General features: G+C 40.6%; 1 protein-coding gene across 6 annotated transcripts in view; it reads left to right on the forward strand.

The window, feature by feature from the left end:
- Window positions 1-27433, forward strand: part of csnk1a1 (casein kinase 1, alpha 1) — a 64065-nt gene that overhangs the window by 3063 nt on the left and 33569 nt on the right. For 4 of the 6 annotated variants that reach the window (XM_061686071.1, XM_061686073.1, XM_061686072.1 and 1 more), the window contains exons 3-4: window positions 14630-14756; window positions 20920-21018. In XM_061686071.1, coding sequence (XP_061542055.1) covers window positions 14630-14756; window positions 20920-21018 — 226 coding nt within the window. Of the gene's footprint in view, window positions 1-14629; window positions 14757-20919; window positions 21028-27433 lie in introns of all 6 variants that reach the window. The other 2 variants (XM_061686074.1, XM_061686076.1) reach the window with 2 other exon arrangements.

Genomic DNA, 27433 nt, shown 5'->3' on the forward strand with positions numbered 1-27433 from the left:
CATATATGCACAGCCATGAACCTAAAGTATTGGCACAAAATGTTAAAAATGCTAGCTGCTGAAGTGCAGGTGCACAAAGGCTGTTAATGCTTTTTCAATGAATGCCTCAGCTTGTATGCGTAATGTGAATTTCAGAAATACGTCCCCGCTCATCGGTCCGTTAACAAACAAACAAAAGAAAAAAATGGGACCGATAGCAACAGCCACATCATTCCAGTATCATCCGTCTGTGCACTAGTCTCCACTCGCCAGCCTTTTGCATTGGCCCTTACGGTCATGGATTTTATGACCAAAATTCTTCACCGATGACGCCAGAAATAGTCACTATCTGCAGTAAATTAGCTTATGAGCACCAGCACTTAATGAATTTACGACCATCCAGTGACTTTTGAGTTTGCAACTACAACGCTCGAGGCAAGACCCAGCGGCCTATGAAGCATTTAGCTTAGCATCTCAAGCCGACAGAGAACCAGAGCGTGGGGCTTGGCCGAATGCGGAAACACGGCTGTCGCGGTGGGCTAACGGCTAAAATAACAACAGCTAACCCCTGCAAACGCATATTCCTTTACAACTTTAGCTCACTGGTAAAAAAAATAAAAAAATAAGATGACCTACAAATGGAATTAACATCAAAACTGGATGATCTACAAGAAGAAGAAGAAGAATCACCTTTTATTGTCATGAACATGCATGCATGCACACAAAATTTGTTCTCTGTATTTAACCCATCACAGTGAACACACACACATGTTAGTGGAACACACTGGAGCAGGGGGACTTTAAATAAACTTTAACATCTTATTTAAAACAAAAACATGAATATTTGAACCTGTGTATTATTCATGTTTAAGATGGGGGGGGGGGAAACGTTTGTCATCAAAACTATAGTATTGATTGCAAAATAATACATTTATAAATCGCATCATCTCAATCTCATTGTACTTGTACAATAGGAATTGCTTATTCTTATATTACATTATATTATACATTTGATATATGATATTAATACTATTAATTTTAATGATTTTTGTATGAATAAAAAGACATTATATTATCTGACCAGTTTTATGTACAATTATATACAATATACCTAATTAGGGGATCCCCGCTCCAGCTTTCCATCAGTTTGGAGGTCCTCGTCCTGGAAATTGTTGAAGTATTGGTATTGGTTCTTGGTAATGGTATCGACTTGGAAAAGCAGCAAGTTATTGTTTTCGGTTGAAAAAACTGTTATTGTGTGTCCAAGGATTTAATGTAATGTTTTTTGTGTGTGTGGCTATTTGTATTTAAACTGTAGGTCAGTTCTTATTTTCCCATATTGACATATATAAAATTAGTTTGCCAGTGTGAACCGTACAATTCCGGGCATTTGTTTTTGTAATGTGAACAACTATAAAAATAAAAAAATCTCTGAAACTTAATACAGCCTTGCATCATACATGAATTTAAATGTCATGGTTCAGGTGACAAAATTCTACATGATTGGAGACACTAAATTGCCCGTAGATGTGAATGTGAGTCTGAATGGTTGTTTGTTTCTATGTGCCCTGCGATTGGCTGGTGACCAGTTCAGGATGTTCCCTGCCTCTTGCCCGAAGACAGCTGGGATAGGCTCCAGCATGCCCACGACCCGATATGTGGTACAGAAAATGGATGGATGATATCATGATCACGTGGGCTCTGCATGCTGTGGTTGGGGCGCTGCTTGATGGAAGTGCTGGAGTAGAGCGTGGAATGGGCTGCCTGTATAAGAGTGTTGATATCGGAGATTTTAGATCCAGTCCGATAGAATCCGATAATCGTTTTCTTTTTTTTTTTTTTGCTGATAACGGACTGAAATCCAATATAGAAAATAAGATCGGGACACCCCTGGTGGTTTGTGGAACTATGTACGTGCAATTTGTGCGTCTGCAAGTTGTTTAATTTTTTCCCCTTGAAATGTAGATCTAAAAATAAGTCTTGAAGTGATATTAATCAGAGATCAACTCAGCAGCAGTGGGTATGAAAGCTGACCCATTTATTAAGTAATGGGTTACATAGTGTAAAATGTATATTGCAATTCAATGAAATGAATAAAAATTATATTGGAAAATCCTGACAAATAAAACCAATACAAAATATTCAAATTGCAGCAACACTACTGCTTAACTTAAACATAAGCATATTCTACATTTGAATGCATTAAATAAAATATAAATACTTTAAAAGTGCAAAATAACATTGTTCAATGCATTTTTTAAAATGTATATATTATTTTTTTACTGTCAGTATATGATGGAAAGATCATTTGCTTTTGCCACTTGTGTAGGTGTTTACTTTTGAACTGTGGGGTTTAGTTTTATTGACAGTCGCTGTTCCTGCTGTGCATGTCTTGGCCTCTCAGGGGCAGTGTGCTACACAGAGTGATATACACACTTAGAGTAACAAAGAAACGAGAAGTCCATCCATCCATTTCCCGTACCGCTTATCCTCACTAGGGTCGCGGGCGTGCTGGTACCTATCTCAGGTGACTCTGTGTGAGAGGCGGGTTACACCCTAAACTGGTCGCCAGCCAATCGCAGGGCACATACATCAGGACAGAAAATTATTACAACTCATTTTCAACAGTTTGAAGAATATATGACATTATATTGCCTTTTAGTAGGCCTGTCACAATAAAAAATTTTCTAAGACGATATATTTTCTCAAAAACACGATAAACGATGTTTTTTTGAATTCCTCTGAAATCATGAAAAATAAGGCCCACCCTAATTTTTTTATTTTACCGCTTTTAAATCAGTATTGTTATTACTGTTGTTAACATTTCCTTTCTTGTTTCTCGATTAAGTTGTTTTTTGTTGATATGGATCCCCCTGGGTCTGAAATAAAGAGCTGCAAAAGTAGCCTGGTTTACTATTACGATTATAATCGGTTCAGAAGCCCAAACCGAATGAGAATTCTCAATATAAACACCTCAATCATAAGAAACGGGCAGAATCCGAATGGAATTTCATTTGGTTTCGCAGAGGTGGAATTTTCCTTTTGCCAAACTGATCTTAAATACGTTTTCGCCATGTAGCTTTCATTCAGAATAGAGCCGGGAAGCGCGATCTCTGCGCATGCATCGCCTCCATGTAAATGTACAGTGATGTCATCGTTTACACACAATGTAGATATGGCGATTTCTGACGGATCTCATATGCGACAGCGATCTTGTATTTAACTACTTAGGTTGTTTTTATCAAGCGTTTTTTTTTTTTTTTTTTTTTTTTAAATTACTGCTATTGACGGCTGTTGAATTAAAATATCCATGTTAACATGGAGGGATGGCAGTGAATGAGTAAAATAAACGTATAAAAACAATCCCAACTACTGTGCTGAATAGACAACACACCTCTACGTTGATAAATGACGTGACTCGCATGACGACCTGCGCATGTCACACGGCTGTGCCGATTAAATGTAGAGCACATCATGTATAGCACCTGGTTGGAATAGATCATGTCACATGTAAACAGTTGACCAGATATCTTCAATCGGAATGATTTTTATGGGAATGACAAAAAAGTGTCCATGTAAACTGAGATACTGTGTGGTTGGTCCGCTGAAGATGAGCCCTTCACCTGTCAACCAAATATACGTTGACGTTCGCTGTCGTCAACTACTGGCTGAAAAACGTGCCGATAAGGCTATGCTTAAAAAACTGTTAAATTTTCCTGTGTTTGTGTTGATTGGGGACAACACACACAACAGCTCGGAGGGGCGCTGACGTTTTAAATGCCTTCGCCGCGGTGGGGCTGTCTAGCTCCTTAACTCAAGCTTGCTGGCAAGCTTTTTAGCTCGCGGCCGGGCTAGCGAACACAACTAATCAGATAACTTACCCTATCGTGCCTCTGTTGAATCTACGCGCTGCACACGGAGCAAGGCAGCTAATGAAACAGCCGCCCAACTCTTGTCGGCTCACTTTGTGATCTGCACACCTATTCACCACAACAATGACCAGTCTGGAAAAACTATCGTCCATTTTATTTATCAAACGATAAGTCAACATAGTAATTATCGTAACAGGAATACCTATTTATATGCTGTTTTACAGCGATTGTATGCGAATATTCATTATTTTGAGAGAGCGAGAGAGTTGTGCGCCGTGAGTTCAATGCTAATTTTTGGTAGCTTGTCAATGGGATTTTTAATTCATTGTATGTTAGCTTTGAGCAAGTGATTTTTGAAAACAAACACGAACAAAGGCTGTGATGTACTTGAACATTCAATGGGTGTAATTATTTTACAGAGAATTTCAACCGGAGTGTCAAATGACTTTAAGCAAGCAACATTCACTTATTCCGTGCTACCATGTTGGCACCTAAGCAACCTGTTGTTGTGATCACAAGGGATCTGCATGCCGTCCAGGCGCAGCTAGATAAAACTGCTGGAGTGGAGCATGGACTGGAACGCTTCTATAAGAGTGGTATAATTGGAGATTTTAGATCCAGTCGGAGCCGAAATGATACTCATTTTTTTGCTAACATTGGACCGATCGGGACACCCTTCATTCATTCATACTAATAAAGTATCTTGGCCTTTTGAAACCACTGCTGCAGACATTCTCTGCTTTTCCTGGTGCATGCAAAGAGTTGGGCAATATCTTTCAGACTCCTGTAATCCCACATATCTATGCATTGTACAGTTAATCAGTAACCTGAACTCGCGCGTCTTTTACATGAAACCATTGTTAGATAGTCCATGTCAGTGAAATAAGCACGCACGATTGAGTAGTTTTCTGCTTTTCTTGAACCTTGTGAATGACCCATTGTAAGTCTCCAGTGTTGTTGTTTTAAATTTGGGTGGGAAGCAAGATATTTGTCATTACACCCATATCTGTATTGGTTCATCTGGTAGCAGTTTTTTACTGTTTGCAGCAAAGTCTAGCCTGAGCCAGTCCAACCTGCTGGTCTTGCTGCGCCTCCTCCACTCATACCTTTTAAACCTCTTCGCATGGTTTATCTTTCCACCTTGGGTTTCTTGACAGTGTCCCTACTTCCTTTTTCCTATTGCAGTTTTAGTAGTACCCTTTTCAAAATGACAATGAACTGCTCAGAACTACAAATTTATGACAAGAGTAGTAATAACTTAATATACCAGCCGAGAACAACTAATCAGCCCAGCCGCTTGAAGGAAACTGACATTGTAGTAGTTTTTCAGACCAGTAGGTCAACAACTGTAAAACGTTGCACAAGGTTTATTAGCAGCACAGAATGTATGTACTGCTAGCTATTTGTTTAGAGAGCAATTGTTATAATGGTGATGTTACATCCAGTGTGCGATTAGGGGTATGGACTAGTGATGTCATGATAGCAAAAATGATGATGATTTTTTTTTTTTTTTTTTTTTTTATAAACCTGCGGTGTATATATTGTGATGTGAAATAATACAGGATCAGTGTTGGTAAAGTTCATTTGCTACGCAAACTAGTTCAAAGTTCAGTTCATCCTTCCAAAAATGAACTAGTTCAGTTCATAAAAAAAAAAAATTGAACTAAGTTCACTGGTCCAAAAATTAACTAGTTCATAGTTGTATTTTTTTTCTCTCTCTCTCTCTCAATATGTTGCCACCAGGTTATTACCCTCAAAATACTGGCATTTCATTTTCGTATTGTTGCTACCTATTCACTCCGCACTAGCCAGCTGCAGCTTTCGCCCTACAATCTCTAAAACCTGAGGAAAATGGTGCTTGAATGATGTTTTTTAAAATGAGGACTTAAACAATAAATAAGGATTTTGTCCTTAATGTGCACACAAAAACACTGAACACAGTATGACAGGAACGATAGTGGAAGAACGCAGCTCTTGCTGACTATATTAACAAAATGTTTTATCCATTCTGATATGGAAAAATAAATTCCCTATCACCGTGTGATATTAGTGTTTTAACTAAAGCATTCTAATACAAATAATAATTTTCCTAGTAATCCATTTTTACAATTATGTACTGTATTACAAAACACATTCCCTCCCATTTATGCGGTGTCCCTGAACACACCTCACACACACACACACACGCAGCTTCCGGATGCCTGCCTAGTTTAATTCTGAAGAATGAAATAAACGCAGCAGGTGAACAATCTTTTAATCTTTTGAGCTTGTCCAAACGGTACCTCTGCTGGTCACTTTTAATATTACAGTTGATTCACTGTATATTGCAGTACACCAACATCGCAGCAGAGCCTGCAATGGGACTATTGCGCACACATACATTGTGATGATGATGCTCAAATAACAGCCTGAGCGTGCAGCCCTATTATGTAATGTATTATGTAATTCCATGTAATGGATGTAGCCCATTCTTAACATTAGTCATTGTTTAAATACTTAAATCAATGCCTGTATGATTTATTTATGTACAGTGGGTATGGAAAGTATTCAGACCCCTTAAAATGTTCACTTTGTTGTATTGCAGGGTTAGGGTTAGGGTTAGTTACCCTAACCCATTTAATTTCAGAGCCCCCCCATTAATGTACACACACTACCCCATATTGAAAGAAAAAAGCGGAACTGTTGAAAGTTTTGCAGATTTAAAAAGAAAAACGGAAATATCACACACCCATAAGTATTCAGACCCTTTGCGCAATATTTAGTAGAAGCACCCTTTTTAACTAATACAGCCATGAGTCTTTTTGGGAATGCTGGATTGGATTTGGGGATGCTCTGCCATTTCTCCGAGCAGATAGATACTCTCCATTTTTGTCAGGTTGAATGGTGAACGTGGGCGGACAGCCATTGTCAGGTCTCTCCAAAGATGCTCAAGAACAGTCACAGATGCTTCAAGAACAGTCAGAGAGTTGTTCTGAAGCCACTCCTTTGTTATTTTAGCTGTGTGCTTAGGGTCATTGTCTTGTTGTAAGGTGAACCTTCAGCCCAGTCTGAAGTCCTGAGCACTCTGTAGAAGGTTTTCGTCCAGGATATCACAAAAAAATGAACTTAAATGATTTTAGCAAATGGATGCAATATAACGGAGTGAAATATTTAAGGGGGTCTGAATACGTTCCATACCCACTGTACATACAGATGCATACATGAATGTTTATGGATAGAAAAATCGTACAACTCCAAACAAATATTACACCACCGTATTTATTTTCTTGTTCATTTTAATGCCTAGGAGCTTAATTGTATTTAATATGATTTTGTTTATCAAGAAAACCATAGAAAATTGCTAGTTAGATATCAGCTCTTAAATTAAACTCTTATGAGCTATTTTCCTTGTCATTATTTGTCCAAACAAATGTACCTTTACTTGCACCAGACAAACAAGAAACTGAAAAAACAAGGGGTCAAATCTTTTCCATGACTATTTTAAGTATTTATATAATGTAATTTACTCATACATAACACTGTGTAAGCTTTTAGTATGCAGTATTCTTGCATTTGATTTCACCCATTGCAAACAATACATGTGCACCAGTCAGTGGCCGGCCTTTGCTGTATTTCATTGTGAACAGAGCCACGACACTCAAAGTGGACCTTTGGATTCCACTTCGTTAGTAAATACTTTTCCTTTTGCATTCGGGTGGATTTTCATTCTTCTTGAACTCCCCGATTTGGTTTTTGATGATGAGCGTAGCCTTTATCCGGGTTGGAGCGCTATAAGCTGGGCATCCGTGTGGCGCGCACCCGCGCTAATTCGCCCCATGCTATCGATGCTATCAATCTCCTGCTGGTAACACAGACTCGTCTGCATCAAATGCCAAGTTTTAATTAAATCACAGGAAAATCCACTGCATAGAACACTGATTTTGTTACATTATACATTACTCGTGCACTCACTTTAGTAGTCTCGCCACGCTGCACTATTTGCATATCTGTTGTTGACCAATACTGGCCACTCATGCCAGAGTAGCATCTGCACCACTTGCACACTGACTGAGGAGTATCTGCAACATTTGCACAATCAACATTGTCCCACATTATCGCGCTACTAGTCACTTTAAACTGCATACACTCCTTGAAGTCTCGGCGCCCTTTGCACAATGGTCATTGCACCGGACTACTGCTCTATCAGTCATTTAAACTGCTCTGAGTGCTAGAGGACTGCATCTTTTTTCAATTGTCAAAAAAATAAAATTGTTCCGGCACGTTAAAAAACGTTCAATCCTCGGTCCCGCCTGTGTGGAGTTTTCATGTTATCCCCGTGCCTGCGTGGGTTTTCTCCGGGCACTCCGGTTTCCTCCCAAAACCAGTCCAACCAGTTGGCAACCAGTCCAGGGTGTACCCCGCCTCCTGCCCGATGACAGCTGGGATAGGCTCCAACACGCCCGCGACCCTAGTGAGGAGAAGCGGCTTAGAAAATGGATGGGTGGATACTTTTCGGGGTTTATTCCTGTTGAGTCACAATCTATCGCTAACTCCAAAGATTGCCTGCTTAATAATGTCTGTCATTTTCATTTAACCCAGTAGTATAAACAGTCATGTACAAAGGCTTTAATAACTTTCATGAAGTTAGCAAAGCTTAACCCTGTTTATAGCATAGACATATGAAGATACTGTATCTGCAAAAGAACCCCAGACTCATTAATAGAACCCCAGACTCATTTAAAGTTTGCAAGCTCAAGTGCAATAATTGCAGTAGTAATGATTTACCCATGTTCTGTTTGGGACTAGGCGGCACGGTGGCCGACTGGTTAGCCTCACAGTTCTGAGGACCCAGGTTAAACCCCCGGCCCCGCCTGTGTGGAGTTTGCATTTCTCCCCGTACCTGCGTGGGTTTTCTCCAGGCACTCCGGTTTCCTCCCACATCCCAAAAACATGCATAAATTGGAGACTCTTAAATTGCCCGTAGGTGTGAATGTGAGTGCGAATGGTTGTTTGTTTGTATGTGACCCATAAATTGGAGTCTCTTAAATTGGCCGTAGGTGTGAATGTGAGTGCGAATAGTTGTTTGTATGTGACCTGCGGATTGGCTGGCAACCAGTTCAGGGTGTACCCCGCCTCCTGCCCGATGATAACTGGGATAGGCTCCAGCACGCCCGCGACCCTAGTGAGGAGAAGCGGCTCGGAAAATGAATGGATGTTTGCGACTATGATTTTAAATGGGTAAATTGCTTTGTTTTGGGGTGGTACAGTGGCTCGCCGATGAGTTTGCATGTTCTCCCCATGCCTGCGTGGGTCTCCTCCCGCATTCCAAAAACATGCATGATAGGTTAATTAAAGACTAAATTGCCCTTAGTTGTGCATGATAGGTTAATTAAAGACTAAATTGCCCGTAGTTGTGAGTGTGAATGATTATCTGTGACCTGCAATTGGCTGGCAATCAATTCAGGGTGTACCCCGCCTCTTGCCCAGAGTCAGCTCAGCTCGGCGCCACCATGCCCACGACCCAAGTGAGGATAAGCATTACGGAAAATGAATGGTTTCTTTTGGTGTAAATTATTTGCAAAACAATGTGAATAATCATAAACGATACGTTTTATATGATGGTGGTACACTTAGTTAATCATTTTTAAATGTCAATCATATGGTTGTGGTAAAACTAAAAATTAATTGGTTTTCCCAAGGGGATTATAAAAACTGGCCTCTCTGAGTCAAACAATAAAATGAAAGTTTAGTTGACTTGTTTTGTCTGCTCCTGCTTTTTGCGGACAAACTTGTTCACTGTCAATGAAAATGATGTTATGCCATGGTCATGCTGTACGTACCACCTCCAAAACATTGTGCGACCAGATAATGTGCTAGCGCGACCAATCGGAAAATTTGAGTGCTACTACTGCAAAAGTTAGTGTAGCGCCCTCTCTCATAAAATTTTAAATACTAAACGTTGACAATTGCATATAGCAGTAGCAGGGGTGTGTGGGGTGGGACCTTTGCCGGCGAGGGGCGGTAGATGGGGCGACCGGTGGGGGTAGGGCAGGCGTCTTTAGACCAGTGCCTGGTGGTGCTCCCCCTCTCCTCTCAATTCAAGCATGGGAGGGACTCTGGCCTACAACTCAAATTAGTACATTACTTAACACCTTTTCTTTTTGTTGCTTAATATTGGAACTTTTTTTGTCTCGTTCTTTGTTTTGCTCTCATTAGATTTATATATATTTATTTTCATACCAAATAGTCTCCTTTTTCCCTCGTTATCCTGTTCTTTTCCTTACAGCTTGTCCCTTTAGGGATCGCCACAGCGCGTCATCCTTTTCCATGTAAGCCTATCTCCTGCATCCTCCTCTCGAACACCAACTGCCCTCATGTCTTCCCTCACGACATCCATCAACCTTCTCTTTGGTCGTCCTCTAGCTCTCTTGCCTGGTAGCTCCATCCTCATCATCCTTCTACCAATATACTCACTATTTCTCCTCTGGACGTGTCCTGACCACACTCACCATTGCTCTGGAGGGTTGACCCCAAGTATTTAAAGTCCTCCACCCTTGCTATCTCTTCTCCCTGTAGCCTCACTCTTCACCCACCACCCCTCTCATTCATGCACATATATTCTGTCTTAGTTCGGCTCATTTTCATTCCTCTGCTTTCCAGTGCATGCGTCCTCCATCTTTCTAACTGTTCCTTCATGTGCTCCCTGCTTTCACTGCAGATCACAATGTCATCTGCAAACATCATGGTCCACGGGGATTCCAGTCTAACCTCACCTGTCACCCTATCCTTCACCACTGCAAACAAGAAGGGGCTCAGGGCTGATCCCTGATGCAGTCTCACTTCCACCTTAAATTCATCTGTCACGCTAGCAGCACACCACCACTGTTCTACTGCCCTCATACATGTCCTGTATTCTAAAATACTTCTGCCACTCCAGACTTCCGCATGCAGTACCACAGTTTCTCTCTAGGTACGCCGTCATAGGCTTTTTCTAGATCTACAAAGACAAAATGTAGGTCCTTCTGACCTTTGTACTTTTCCATCAACATCCTCAAGGCAAATAATGCATCTGGGGTACTCCTCCTAGGTATGAAACTATACTGTTGCACGCAAATACTCACTTCTGTCCTGTGTCTAGCCTCCACTACTCTTTCCCATAACTAGAGTTTTTGTCTTTCACGCAAACTCATACTATTCTCAACATAACATACATTCTCCCATTGTGTCTGCTCAGCATTTAGAGATCTGGATCAGTGAGCTCATGCTACGCTAAAACCTAGTCAGCCTTCATGTGTACTTCAATCACACACACGGGCTTCTACAATCACTGACTGTTACTGGCAATATTTCAGGTGGTTCACAGACCTATCGGAGGTACTCCGAACTAGCAGAGCTGCCGCTTGTGTTTACGTTGCCCTTTATGTTACGTTATTGTGGTAATCGTGAGATGTAGAGTTTTTCATGACTTTCATGTTAACACACACTATTCTCCCCATTGCTAATACATAGTCTGCTGAGCGTTTAGATCGTCAAACTAATGTTACGGTAAAAGCAAATCAGCCCCCGCCTTAGCATGCTTCCCTCCGATAAAACAAGTGAATTTTTTTTACGCACTTTCTCTCAATCACACACACATTCCTTTGCTATCACGGACTCTTTCCATATCGATATCAGCAGCCTTCTTTCAAGTAATTCTCAGATATGTCTGGAGATATTCCTAGCTAGCAGAGCTGTCGCTAATGTTTACTCCGCTCTTACGTTACTCTGCTGCTCACTGTAACGTAACAGTAGTAGTTGTGCGATGTAGAGCACTGGGATGTTTATTACAATTTTGGGGGAGTTTTCTGCGTTTACTTTATCGACACGGGTTTTGCTCTCCGGAGCTTCTCCACACGAGAGAACCTTTTCTCTCTCCGGCGTGTGTTTGTGAGGAGAGCTTCCGCTTCAGATGGGCTCCGCCCCTTACTCGTGCTGTGGCTGCTTAACCAGTCAGATGGCGCTGCGGGTGGAACAATGCTGGAGAAAGAAATGGCAGGAGAGAGGGGTAGCTGCATCTAAGCCGAAATAACCCAATTCATAACCTCGGTGGCACACATTCAGCCTGTAGTTGACGACAGGGAACGTCAACATATTTATTTGACAGCTGAACGGCTCTTCTTCAGTGGACCAACCACATAGAGACTTCCACTCCAATTGAAATAATTTCGATTGATTGACAAGTGATGGGCTATTGTTCAGCAGACCAACCACATGGAGGCTTGCATTCCGGTCCTTTTGATTGAAGAGCTCTGGTCAACTGACGTGGTACAGCCCCCTCCAAAAAGTGTACTGCTTTGCAAAATCCAATCTGGCCTTCCGATTCTTTTTGCTGATGAGTAGTTTGCATCTTGTGGTATGGCCTATATACAGTATTTCATCCGTCTTTTTTGAACAGTGGATTATGATACATTCACCCCTGCTCTGTGGAGGTTGGCAGTGATGTCACTGACTGTTGGGGTTGGACATCGAGATTCGATTCAAACCGGGACTAACATTCCGGTTCTCCCGAAACCGTTCAAGTTTTAAAATTTCGGCTCCCAGTTTTGATGCCTACAGTCCTCCCACCACGAAGAAGTGGCAAAAACCAACGAAGAACGCGCATGAATACGTGCTTGTGCCCAACGGCGGCGGTGAACAAAAGTGGCTCTTAACTTTGTTAAAATTAATGACCAGTCGCCTCAGTGCAACACATCGAATAAGATTATATTGTGCGAAGGAGGCTTTCACGGTGTAGCGTCCGACGCGCTCCGAGCCTCAGCCTACACCGCGTGGAGCATCAGTGAAGTCAACTCTGTCAGTTGGGTGAGTGAAAGAATAAAATACATCTATGCCAACATTGAGACAGCTAACAAGGTAAACAGTTGCTTGTACTTTTGCACTGATGGTTTTTAGCGTTTGTTTTACTCTTCAAACCAACGTAAGCGCCGTTGACAAAAAAAGAAAATCTTAACATTGGGCTAAAACTTCACCGTAGCAACTTTACGCAACAATGAATTTGGACAAAATTCACATAGACTTCTCACAGTATCACAAACACTAACCTTGTGCCTCGTCGGTGGGTAGGGAAAGGAATCAGCGTTTTATAGCATTTGGTTCCATCCATTAAAAAATAAATAAAATGATCTCCGGTGCCGTGTGAAGTTTCTTTTTGTGCCAAAATGCTGAGTTGTGTGCTGTGCGGTTCATACCCTTCAAAATAAAAGGCTACAAGCTTAAAACAAAGTCAAGTTAAAACTTGCACACAAACCATTTGATGTGATGAAACATTCGCAAATAACTGTATTAACAATGCTATATTTAACTTTTAGCTGAAACAATTCAGTCAATTGGGGTAGTTCCACACACATTGCCTTTTAGTTCATAGGTTTGATATTGAGACTGGTTATAAAGAACCTCGAGTCAAATGTTCATTTTAGTCTATGCTGCAGGCTGCTAAGAAAATGGATGTTCATAAATTGGACACCCTTTATTTTAACCTTTTTGACCCAGCCCCCAAAAATAACCTGAATCAAGAATCGTTTGGAACCGGAATCGGTCAAATTCAAACGATGCCAAACCTACTGACTGTTGTCTTTGGGTGTTTCTTGAGAGCGCTAACAATGTTTATCATCAACGGCTGTTTGTACCCATGGCTGACCTGTTCAATGTCTGTTGCTCAGTACATCAGTAGTTTTTCTTTTTCAGGACATTCCAAATTGTTGTATTGGCTATTCCCACTGTTTGTGCAATAGCTCTGATTGATTTTTTTTCCCCTCTTCTCTCAGCTTCAAAATGGTTTGCTATTCTCCCATAGCGCTCTCTCTTTCTCTCTATCTCAAATGCAGCTATGAAAGATGAAGCAAGAAGTATCTTTTTAAGCAATCAATTTAAAAGGCAGCACATGCCTGAGCAGCTAGAAACACCCGTCAGTCACATGTTCCTTTACTTTTACTCAATTGAAAAGAGAACAGATTCTGGTGCGTGAAACGTTGGTTTGTTTGAACGGTATTGTGCTTAATGAGTAGGCTGCCTGTACAGGGTAATAAAAAAAGACGCATCATTAAATACTGTCTATCAAGATAGCCGTCTCATTCAACAGTAACTCCCTCAGAAGTAATGCTCATGTTTTAAAAATTAAAATCTGTAGGATTGATTTTACGCAGGCGGCACGGTGGACGAATGGTTAGCACATCTGCCTCACAGTTCTGAGGACTGGGGTTCAAATCCCGGCCCCGCCTGTATGGAGTATGCATGTTCTCCCCGGGTACTCTGCTTTCCTCCCACATCCCAAAAACATGCGTGGTAGGTTGATTGAAGACTTTAAATTGCCCGTAGGTGTGAATGTGAGTGCGAATGGTTGTTTGTTTCTATGTGCCCTGCGATTGGCTGGCGACCAGTTCAGGGTGTACCCTGCCTCGCGCCCAAAGATAGCTGGGAAAGGCTCCAGCACGCCCGCGACCCTAGTGAGGGTAAGCGATACAGAAAATGTATGGTTTTGCGCATGTAACAATCATCCTTAAATGTTTGAGATGGCAAATTGTGCTTGGTAGAAAGCTGAAAAGCTAACATTTACGGTCATGGTGTGTTGGATCGCCTTTGAGCAAGGTTCTGCAGTGTTTTGTGACAGTTTAGATTACGAACAATTAACGACGGTTTTGGTGAAATAGAAATGGGAAAGACTGTCAGTTGACAGTCTTTCCCATTTTGTCTAAAGGCAAAAGTTTTGTTGGTAAAGCAGATTTAGACACTGTACCTGCTAAAAATCTATTTTATCTCTTTAGGTGGTATGGCCAAGAGAAGGACTACAATGTCCTAGTCATGGACCTGCTTGGCCCAAGCCTTGAGGACCTCTTCAACTTCTGCTCTCGACGCTTCACCATGAAGACGGTCCTTATGCTGGCAGACCAGGTAGCCAATGCGCGCATAATACATACACCACTCACAAAAAGTAAGGGATTTTCAGCTTTTGTGTGAAATTTCAGGATGACAGGAGAATTTAATTTGATCTTCTCTAAACCTTTTAATGCACATTTTCAACTAAGATGTTTTAGTACTTTTTGCACAACTAGCTGTTTTCTCACAAGGACCCGAACAGCAAAATTCTTAACAGGTGATGCATGACTGGACTAATGCATATCGTGGTTCAATTAGAAGTGGTGTTAAAACAGTCCTCCTAATCACCCTAGTTAAATTTGTGATAGGGATGGGTGTGTACGGATACCAGGTATCTGTATCAGGCTGATACCGGCCTTATTTCAGGGTATCGGCGCTCGTGAAGGCTGCCGATATTCAGGCTAAAAAATCTGATTCCTCCTCACCAGTAGTTGGCACTACATTGTGGCGGATTGACACTGGTGAATTATCATGTGCGTCAGGAAGAAAGAGAGGTCTTTGTTCACAATTATCTGGTATTGTGCTGAGTTTTTTAATGCCATCCGTTTTCAGACATTGGGAGAGCCGGGTGGTAGCCATTTTTGACAATTTTGACAGATTTTTGAAGGTCCACAGAAAATTGTGTTCTGTAGCTACAGAAACATGGAACCTACAAAAAGAAACATTTAATCCCTTTTGCATGATAAAAATGACCGTCGTCAACGTTAAGGCTGTGGACGTTAGCTTTGAAGTTGGCAAGTTCTTACCTCTTCCGTGACTTTCTGGGGGCTCAGGGAAGGACGCCCTACTGCTGCCAGATAAGGATGAATCCGGATCAGGTTAATTGTAATCAGAGTCTGAATGTCTGCCGACAGTCGATGTTTCGGGGGAAGTGGACCCTGATATGGTCCATCATCCATTTCATCGCGGGCCTTCGAACGCTCAACGCCAACCTCACTAAAATCAAGGCATTGCAATTGCACAAATTAATAATAATGCTTCAAAGAATAAATCAATTGCAACAATATTAAAATATTTACTTAGCACTGACATTTCAACAATGCTCGATCTTTTGTCTTGACACTATGTATACTATATATTAATATATATGTACATGTATATTGTAGATATTGGTTGGTGGGAGGCTATGCTTTGGGGAGCTGTGTGTATGCGCGTGCACGTTATGATTTTGATTTACGTTTATTTTTTATATTGGTGATTTTCTTTGTGTTGAAAGAACCTTCTCGAAAATTAGATGATGCGGCTATCTTTGAAATAAATAAATACCGGTACATAAACAAATAAGGTACAATATATATGCACTGACAATTCTTCTCCAAATGTCGCGTGCATTATGACATCCAAACAGTTCAATTTTGCTCGCATCCGAGCAGACTATATTCTCCCAGTATTTTAACTGGCTTGTCCAAATGTTGCTCAGCAAACTTTAAACAAGCTTTGACATGTTTTTTTTTTCCAGCAATGGGTTCTTGCGTGGTGAGCGTGCATACAGGCCATGGCGGCGGAGTGCATTACTCACTGTTTTCCTTGTGACAACAATACCTGTTAATTGCAGGTCTTTTTGAAGCTCTCCACAGGTGGTCCTTGGCTCTCGGACAACTCTTCTGATTATTCTTTGCACTCTGATTGGCTTTCCACTTGCGTATTATGGCCCCAACCATGCTCACTGGAACGTTCAGAAGCTTAGATATGCACCTGTAAGCAATGCCATCGTTATGTTTTGCAACAATTAGTTTGTGATGGTCTTGAGAGAGCTCTCTGCTCTGACCCATCGCGAGATGTGACTTGACTCACTCTTGGCAATGAGACCTTTTTGTGGGCAATCAATTAGGACCAGCTGTTATTCATTTGCACTGACAAGGGGCTGGAATGCTATTTGACCATTGATAGATTTTAGGTGTTGTCTTGGCTTTCCATGCCTTTTTGCACCGCCATTCATGTGTTCAATACTATTTCCCTGTGTCATTTCACATTTTTTACACAACTTAATTTCTCAGTTTATTTGTTCTACTTTCTTTGTATGTATGGATTACTTGGGTTGTTCCAACATCTGGTGACATTTTCTGGTCAATAGCACCTTTGGAAGTATATTTAGTGAGGTAAAATGGTGATGTGTTAAATACTTATTTCAGCTGCTGTACATCTTGATGTTTAACAACTCGGGACAGAGCACCTTTTGTTTGAACCCACCCACTTTTCAAGTGCGCAAAAGTATTGGAACGTGTGATTGATTGGTGATTCTAATTGGTCAGGTTTTGCCTTTTAGACTGATTGCTTGAACGTCAGAAGGTTACTTGTTTTTGGGTTTTGCCTTTGAAAACTACATATGCTGTTATACAATCATGAAGACCAGAGAGCTGTCTATGGGAGAAAAGCAAACCATTTTGAATCGATCAGAGCTATTGCACCAACTTTGGGGATAGCCAAAACAACAATTTGGAATGTCCTGAAAAGGAAAGAAACTACTGGTGTACTGAGCAACAGCCATCGAACAGGTTAGCCAAGGGTATCAACAGCAGTTGATGTCAGAAACATTGTGAGAGCTGTCAAGAAACACCCAAAGACAACAGTCAATGACATAACTGCCAACCTCCACAGGGCAGGGGTGAAGGTATCACAATCCACTGAACAAAGAAGACGTAGAGAGAAGAAATACTGATACTGGCCATACCGCAAGATGGAAACCACTGATCGGCAAAAAGAATCTGAAGGCCAGATTGGATTATGCAAAGCAGTACAGAAATGATCCACAAAAGTTTTGGAACAAGGCTTTATGGACTGAAGATGCCATGATTAACCTACCAAAGTGATGTAAATGCCAAAGTATGGAGAAAGAAAGGATCTGCTTAGGATCCAAAACACACAAGCTCATCTGTGAAGCACGTGGAGGTAATGTCATGGCTTGGGTTTGCATGGCTGCTTCTGGAATGGGCTCACTAGTCTTTATTGATGATGTAACTCATGATGGTAGCAGCAGAATGAATTCTGAAGTCTACAGAACCATTTTGCCAATTTACAGAAAAATGCATTAACTTTACAGAAAAATGCATCCAAGCTAATCTCGAGAAGCTTCATCATACAACAAGACAATGACCCAAAACAAACCGCCAACGCAACAGAGGACTTCATCAGTGGAAAGCAGTAGAAGTTCTGAGAGTGGACAAGTCAATCACCGGACCTTAACCCAATAGCCCATGCATTTTACCTCCTGAAGAGGAGACTGAAGGGAGAAATCCCCATTTTTAAAAAAAAAAAAAAAAAAAAAAAAAAAAAAAAAAAAAAAAATTAAAGAGGCTGCAGTAAAGGCCTGGAAAAACATTTCAAATGAAGAATGCAATAGTCTGGTGAAGTCAATGGGTTGCAAGCTTGATGCAGTTATTGCAAGTCAGGTTTATGCCACCAAATATTAAATGTTCACTTTAAGTTAATTTGTCTGTTCCAATACTTTCGCTCACTTGAAAAGTGGGTGGCTTCAAACAAAAGGTGCTCTGTCCTGAGTTGTTTAAAACATCTAGACGTAAATACCATGAAATAAAAGCTGGAATTCTGAACTTGTCTCATTCATCTTTTGATCTGTAACCCAAAAAATTAAAGGAATTGACCCTGCCGTTCCAATACTTTTGGAGGGGACTGTATATTCTTCAATCTCTGAAAAACAAGTTAAAATAATAATAATATTCGATCGTGACTTCTACTTTCTTTGTTACTGCAAGGGTGTATCTCATTGCATGTATCACACTGCCCCTCAGAGGCAAAGACGTCCACAGTAGGAACAGCGATTGTCAATGACACTAAACTCCAGTTGCATCAAGTTCTAGTGTATTGCCGCATGTGGAGAAAGCAAATGTTCCCACCATATAATGACAGTAAAAAAAAAACTAATAAACAAATACAGTGGGGCAAAAAAGTATTTAGTCAGCAACCAATTGTGCAAGTTCTCCAACTTAAAAAGATGAGAGAGGCCTGTAATTTTCATCAGAGGTATACCACACCTATGAGGGGATGACTGAATCTGCAATAGGTAAGCAGCTGTGAAGAAATCTACTGTTCGAGCAATTATTAGAAAATGGAAGACATACAAGACCACTAATCTCCTTCGATCTGGGGTTCCATGCAAGAGCTCACCCCGTGGGGTCAAAATGATCACAAGAAAGGTGAACAAAAATCCCAGAACCACACGGGGGGACCTAGTGAATGACCTGCAGAGAGGTGGGTCCAAAGTAAAAAAGGCTACCATCAGTGATACACTACACCCCCAGGGACTCAAATCCTGCAGTGCCAGATGTGTCACCCTGCTTAAGCCAGTACATGTCCAGGCCCATCTGAAGTTTGTTAGAGGACATTTGGATGATCCAGAATAGGATTGGGAGAATGCCATGGTCAGATGAAACCAAAATAGAACTTATTGGTAAAACTCAACTTGTCGTGTTTGGAGGAGAAAGAATGCTGAATTCCATCCAAAGAACACATTACCTACTGTTAAGCACGGGGTTGGAAACATCATGCTTTTGGGCTGTTTTTCTGCAAAGGGACCAGGACGACTGATCAGTGTAAAGGAAAAAATGAATGGGGCCATGTATCGTGAGACTGGGTGAAAACCTCCTTCCATCGGAAAGGGCATTGAAGATGAAACGTGGCTGGGTCTTTCAGCATGACAATGATCCCAAACACACTGCCCAGGAAACGAAGGAGTGGCTTTGTAAGAAGCATTTCAAGGGAGAGAGTAGAAAGTCTGTGTTGCCCAGCGACAGCCCCAAAACATCACTGCTCTCGAGGCAATTTGCATGGGGGAATGGGCCAAAGTACCAGCAACAGTGTGTGAAAACATTTCAGAAAATGTTTGACATCTGTCATTGCCAACAAAGGGTATATAACAAAGTATTGAGATTAACTTTATAGACTAAATACTTTCCACTATAATTTGCTAATAAATTATTTAAAAATCAGACAATGTGATTGTCTGGATTTCTATTTATTTTTTCATTATTTTATTATTTTTTAGATTTTCTCATTGGTGAGGTATACCTATGATGACAATTACAGGCCTCTCTCATCTTTTTAAGTGGGAGAACTTTGACAATTGGTGGCTAACTAAATACCTTTTTGCCCCACTGTATTTGTTTATTTTTTGAGCAACTGCATTATCACTTAAATCACTTACATATGTATTTATACCCATGTATATTTGACCAGGACACTTATAAAAGAGATGTTTAATCTCTGAGGTTTTCCTGGCCAAATAAAGGTTAAATCAAAATAAATTAAATAAAAAGACTTATACATGCCCATACATACAATCAGATCTTAAAGCCCCATAATTACTACCATACAAATGAATACATACAGTATTTTATAGTGTTCGGAGTGCTGAGTTTTTATTTTGACTTTTGAGATCTGCACAGTATTCTCAAAATTACATTGTATCTTAGTTTTTTTTTTATAATCAATTTAGCTTTGCTAAAGTACCATACAACCTGATTTTTGTTGTAATGTCATTCTGTAAATGAAACTCTACATTTATCAATTTTTAGTGTCAAGTTACACATAATAATTCAAAACTGAAATGAAAAAAATAAGCTGTCAATATTTTTTCATTCAAAGAGAAAATTTAGTGAAAATATGAAGAAATATAAATAAGCATTCTGAGTTTTTCTGATGGGATGTCTTTGTTTTGGCCGAGATGCAAATTTTCCTGACAGTGTTCCTTCCAAAATATCCAGAATGTTCCTGAGTGGTGACGTTAAGGGTTGACATCTCTGTGCAGGTTGTGCAAACATTTACTTAAAAGATTGAACAGTTGGACATGTGCATTCAAAAAATAGAGGTCATATTAAATTCCCCCGTAAAGTTTAGTGCATTTTAGGTTTATCTTGAAATGTCACCTGAAAGCCGAATATCCATAACTTTCTGTGAGTGGTGTATGTGCATTTGAGGCAATGACTTTTTCCTAGAAGGCATTGCTCCAAATAGAATTGTGAGATTTGTGCACATGCTGTCACCAGGCCAACATTTAGATTTTGCCTTTTTTTAGTGTATGGTTGTTTTCTCAGCTGTGCTAGTGAGTGAGACAATGTGTATTTCTCTAAATGAATGAGGTCTGAGAAGCATAAATAGTCCAAATTTACAATTACTGACGAGGAATAAGTGTAATGACTGGGTGCCTTTCATTTTGTTGTAGATGATCAGCCGGATTGAGTATGTACACACAAAGAACTTCATCCACAGAGATATCAAACCAGACAACTTTCTCATGGGCATCGGCCGACATTGTAACAAGGTAAAATGTGTAAGTCTATTTCATTGTAGAGAGAAAAGTTGTTAAACTGCAGGTCAACATCGCTCTCCAATTATTATGGTATTTAAACATGTCTTAACTTGAGTGCCCTGATGGTAAGTACAGCTCGTTGGCTAAAGGGTTGTCCCATGACATATATATTTAGTTAGGGATGTTACTCACGTTACGATAATTATTGCAGTATTGTGGAGAAGCTCACAGTATTGCAGGAAGAATCAGAGTACAGTTGGGCCAGAGAGACGTACTCGGCAAAACCCAAAGACCTTGCTTTTTCTTGCTGGCCAAGTCCTTCTTGATAGTCTTTAGTAGTTTCTGTGCATTTTCCACAGGTTTTTGTGAAACGGGAATCTTCAAATCATGTATTACTGTGCAACTCTACCCATAATAATAATAATAGATAATAATAATAAAAAGAATCATGCTATGCTCATAACAACAAACCTGTCCATGAAGAAATTGTCTTTTTACCAATTAGACAGTATTGGGTAGTGCTACGAACGAATGAGTACCAGTTCAGATTTACTCGCAAATCCACTTGAAAAAAACAAATCCCGACTCAATTTTAACATTTAAATGAAAGCCAATCCACGTACGAATTTTATTCTGACGAGCTGCAATGCTGAGAACTTCGTTTACGCCCACCGCCATTTTGACTTATTGCACATGCACACTTTAACATCATACATGCAAATCAGTTTGCCATTTTGAACTCAAAATAAGCCATTTATGTGAATCGTATAGATCCGAAGAGTTTTTCCTGGTGGGGGCTGTCATCACTGCGACGATGCGCCGTGGCACTGGCGCAATCAGCCTGTGGCATTGCCTGGGAGTTATGGAAGCCCAGATTTCCTTGATCCTTGCTGTCAGTTGTTCTTTGTTTGTGGGTCTGGTGCCCCTCAGTTACCTCTTGATAATACCCCATAGATTCTCAATGGGGTTTAGATACAGCGAGTTGGCTGGCCAGTCAAGAACTGTGATGGCATGGGCATCAAACCAGGTTTTGGTGCTTCTGGCACGACCTTGGACCACTGTTCAACAGTCCAGTCCTCCTTCTCCTTGGCTTAGTTGCGACTCTTCCGACGTTGGCTCAGCAGTGGCTTGACCCGAGGAACCGACAGTTGTAGACCATCTCTCATATGTGTCTGAATGTAGTGGTTTTTGAAGCTCTGACTCCCGCATAATTCCACTCTTTCTGGATCTCTGCTAGATTCTTGAATCTTCTCTGTTTGATAATCCGCTGAAGCCCACGGTCATCTCTTTTGCTGGTGCATCTTCTCCTGCCACATTTTGCCCTTCCTTTGATATGCTTGGACACAGCACTATTTGAACAGTCAGCCTCCTTAGCTATGAACTTTTGTGGCTTACCCATCCTATGAATGGTATCAATGATGGTCTTCTGGCCAGTTGTCAAGTCTGCAGTCTTCCCCATATTGAACCCAACTGAAACAAATGAACCAAACTGAAGCAATTTGACACCTGGGGCTGGAAGCCCAAATTGTTTTTTTTTTTTTTTTTTTTTTTCTTTTTTTTTTTTTTTTACAAATTCATAAAATAAATACTCAATTGTTTAAATTGTGGGCCCTGAATCTATAAAAGTTTAACTTTTTGAATGGAATTATGGAACTAAACATTTCCACGATATTCAAATTTTATGGAAAGGGTCTGTATTTGTTTGGCTACTCTCACCTCTGGAGCAGACATCCTCTATTGCTCATGTTACGTTTTACAAACATTTTTTGTTCATCAGATTAGCCAGTGTCGTATTTGTTGCACTAGTCTTTTGTATTTTCGCGTTGAGGTACTGCGGGTCGTGGCCCTGGTTGTGGTCCCAGCGGAACCGTGAAGCACACGTAACATCGGCGGCAAGAGCTGATCCGCTAGTAAATCTTACATTAATTAGGAAGCATACCTACAATTATTTAATTAGTTTAAGGATGTTAATGTTAAATGTATTAAGCAATGGAGAGATGTTAGGGATTGTCACAGCACTTAATGAACTAACTTCAAATTCAGAAATGGCCAATAAAAACAGAATAATAATGTACTTAATATTTTCTTGGAGAATACATTTGGATTACCCTTAGAAGTTGGTAATAGTGAAACATTAAGTTAAACAGATAATGATTTTAATAAATTCTTTTCCAGAATGAGTGGTTAAAGAGGAGCATGCTATTCATGTTGCACATCTTTAAACTGGCATCATGTGCTGGTGGAGATGGGCCTGGCTCAAGTTGGAGGCCAAAACAAAAAAGCAAAGAAATTAGGCAAGTTTAATTTTAATCTTAAATTTGTACATCAACATGTACGTGAGCGGTGTAGATAAAGGTTTTTTTCTGCTTGTGCAAAAATGTGTATTTTGCTTTATTGTACTCTTCAGTCTTCCAGATTGCTTCATTTATGTTAAAATAAAATACAAACCTCTGGAGGGACCCTAGAGATCCCCCCAGACCTCCCTACAATGTTTCTATTTAATTTTGTTTGCCTTTGGTGTTTGTCTATAACATGCTTTCTTTCAGCATGTTACATTAGTTTACATTTTTATATTCACAATAGATGCTGGAAGTGCAGTGTCTGGGCCCTACACTAACTTGTGGACTAGTAGCACTGGTGATACCAATATTTTCAGTTGGTTGCACCAGCACCCTTTTGAGGAGGTACAGCATGACCATGGCATGCCATACTTCCATATGAAGTAAAGACAGACAGTGACTCGAGATATAGTTCCAAAATATTTTTACTGCGAACAAGTTTCTCTGAAAGAACGGGTGGCAGACAAAACGGGTCAATTAGTTAAAAAAAAAAGGCCTTATTTACATTTTATTTGTTCGACGAGAGGGGCCAGCAGCCAGCTCTTATAGTGAGGTCTCCTAATCCCGCTTCCCCTGGGTAAACCGCTTAAATTTGAGCACTACCACAACCATATGAATGACGTACATTTAAAAACGATATAAAAGTATCGTTTGTGATTATTCACACTCTTTTGCATACATGTAGCAAAACCAAATTACCCATTTAAAATCTTAGTCCCAAACAGGACATCATGTTTTTGTTTGGCAATACGTCCACTACATGTCACATGCATGGATCAACACACTCATAGAAAAGTGTCATTTGACAACTTGGTAAAGTGCCACCGCCACCAATGAAAATTCAATCAATGCTTTTACTGTCTTTATGGGATTTTTTTATTATAGAGTAAAATTCTGATTTAGGGGACAAAATAGCCCCCCCCCGTCCCTGGTTGTCATGGTAATGTGAAGTCTTGTTCGCATTTGCGCACTGTGTATTAAAGGTTGGGGTAAAAAGTGGCTCATTTGCATGTGACAGGACAGCCCACTCAAAACAGGTTGATTTCAACAAGACTGAGTTTGTGTTCTAATTCTTGAAGCATGTCTGACATTTTAAAGGTCCCATATTTTACCAACCCAAATTTTCTAGTATTTGGAATATTATATTAGCTCTATGGTGCCTCAGTAAATGTGAAATATGAATTAAAATCGTCCATGCATTCCTGAGTTACAGATTATTTTATCTACCTCACGAGCAAAGATCTCTGCTCCCGAGGCAACGCTGTCAACATAACGTGTGCTCTCAAGTAGTGAGGTTTGGGTGATCTACATGGAGGCAACCAATCGGAGGAAATGAAAAGCGGATACAAAACTGGGTCAAACAGAGGTACAGGTATGAGCCAAAAAATTTTAATATTGAGGGAAATTCCATTTATTTAATTTTTTTTCTAAAAGTGAAACTTGTATGTTATTAGTTCACCACACACAAAGTCAAATATTTCAAGCCTTTGTTTCAATTTGGGCGATTAGGGCAGAAAAACAAAAAAAAATAAACAAATCGGCCTTTCACAAAATTAGAATATTTCATGTGAACAACAAAAAAAAAGATCTTAAACACAGAAATGTTGGCCTTCTGAAAAGTGTATTAAAGTAATATGCCCTCAGTACTTGGGGCTCCTTTTGTTTTAATTACAGCATCAAGACTGCGTGGTATGGAGGTGATGAGCCTTTGCCACAGTTCAGGTGTTATTGTAGCCCAAGTGGCTTTAATATTGGCCTTCAGATTGTCTGCATTTCGGGGTTTCTGTTCCCTCATCTTAATCTTGGCAATACCCCATAAATAAAAAAATAAAAAAACGGGGTTCAAGTCCGGCGAGTTTGCTGGCCAATCAAGTACTGTTATGCCATGGCTATTTAACCAGGTATTAGTAGTTTGTGGGCAGGTGCCAAATCCTGCTAGAAAATAAAATCGTCTACAAAAAGCTTGTCAGCAGCGGGAAGCTTGAAATGCTCTAAAATTTCCTGGTAGACAGCAACGTTGAATGTGGACTTGATAAAAGACAACGCACCCACACCAGCAAATGACATGGCTCCTCCCCAAACCATTACTGACTGTGGAAACTTCACACTGGACTTCAACTAGCTTGACTTTTGTGCTTCCCCAGTTTTCCTCCAGACTCTGGGACCTTGACTTCCAAATGAAATGCAAAATTTACTTTCATCTGAAAAGAGGACTTGGGACCACTGGGCAACAGACCAGTACTTTTTCTCCTTTCTCCTCTCTCCGTGTGCCTCAGGACAGACGCTTCTGACGTTTTTGGTTCAGGAGTGGCTTGGCACATGGACTTCTACAGCTGTAGCTCATGTCATGCAGACGTCTGGATGTTGTGGTTCTTGATGAACTGACACCAGCCTCAGTCCACTGCTTATGAAGCTTCCCAAGATTTCTGAATCGCCGTTGCTTGACAATCCTCTCAAGGTTTTCCCCTTCCTCTTACCACTCTGTTAATGTACAGTGGGTACGGAAAGTATTCATACCCCCTTAAATTTGTCACTCTTTGTTATATTGCAGCCATTTACTACAATCATTTAAGTTCATTTTTCCCTCATTAATGTACACACAGCACCCCATATTGACTGGAAATAAACAGAATTGTTGAATTTTTTGGCGATTTATTAAAAAAGAAAAACTTAAATATCACACAGCCATAAGTATTCAGACCCTTTGGTGTGACACTCCTATATTTAACTCAGGTGCTGTCCATTCCTTCTGATCATCATTGAGATGGTTCTACACCTTCATTGGAGTCCAGCTGTGTTTGATGATACTAATTGGACTTGATTAGGAAAGCCACACGCCTGTCTATATAAGACCTTACAACTCACAGTTCATGTCAGAGCAAATGCGAATCATGAGGTCAAAGAAACTGCCTGAAGACCTCAAGAGACAGAATTGTGGCAAGGCCCAGATCTGGCCAAAGATACAAAAAAAATTTATGCTGCACTTAAGGTTCCTGAGCACAGTGGGCCTCCATAATCCTTAAATGGAAGACGTTTGGGACGACCAGAACCCTTCCTAGAGCTGGCCATCCGGCCAAACTGAGCAATCGGGGGGAAGAGCCTTGGTGAGAGTGGTAAAGAAGAACCTAAAGATCAATTTGGCTGCGCTCCAGTCAGGAGATGGGAGAAAGTTCTAGAAAGTCAACCATCACTGTACCCTTCCACCAGTTGGGGCTTTATGGCAGAGTGGCCCGACGGAAGCCTCTCCTCAGTGCAAGACACACAAAAGCACGCATGGAGTTTGCTTTAATAAAAAAAAAAAAAAAAAAAAAACACCCGAAGGACTCCAAGATGGTGAGAAATAAGATTCTATAACTTTTTGGCCTTAATTATAAGCGGTGTGTGTGGAGAAAACCAGGCACTGCTCATCACCTGTCCAATACAGTCCCAACAGTGAAGTATGATGGTGGCAGCATCATGCTGTGGGGGTGTTTTTCAGCTGCAGGGACAGGACAACTGTTTGCAATCGAAGGCAAGATTAACGCGGCCAACTACAGGGATATCCTGGACGAAAATCTTCTCCAGAGTGCTCAGGACCTCAGACTGGGCTGAAGGTTCACTTTTCAACAAAACAATGACCCTAAGTGCACAGCTAAAAATAACAGACTGGCTTCAGAACAACTCAGTGACTGTTCTTGAATGGCCCAGCCAGAGCCCTGACTTAAACCCAATTGAGTATCTCTGGAGAGACCTGAAAATGGCTGTCCACCAATGTTCACCATCCAACCTGACAGAAATGGAGAGGATCTGCAAGGAAGAATGCCAGAGGATCCCCCAATCCAGGTGTCAAAAATCATTCATCATTCCCAAAAAGACTCATGGCTGTCTTTGCTCAAAAGGGTGCTTCTACTATATACTGAGCAAAGGGTCTGAATACTTATGGCTGTGTGATTTGTTTTTCTTTTTTAATAAATCTGCAAAAATTTCAACAATTGCGTTTTTTTTCTGTCAATATGGGGTGCTGTGTGTACATCAGTGAGGGGGGGAAAAAACAAATGATTTTAGCAAATGGCTGCGATATAACAGAGTAACATTTTTTTAACGGGGTC

Source organism: Phycodurus eques, chromosome 9 (assembly GCF_024500275.1).
Source record: "Phycodurus eques isolate BA_2022a chromosome 9, UOR_Pequ_1.1, whole genome shotgun sequence".
Lineage (NCBI taxonomy): Eukaryota > Metazoa > Chordata > Actinopteri > Syngnathiformes > Syngnathidae > Phycodurus > Phycodurus eques.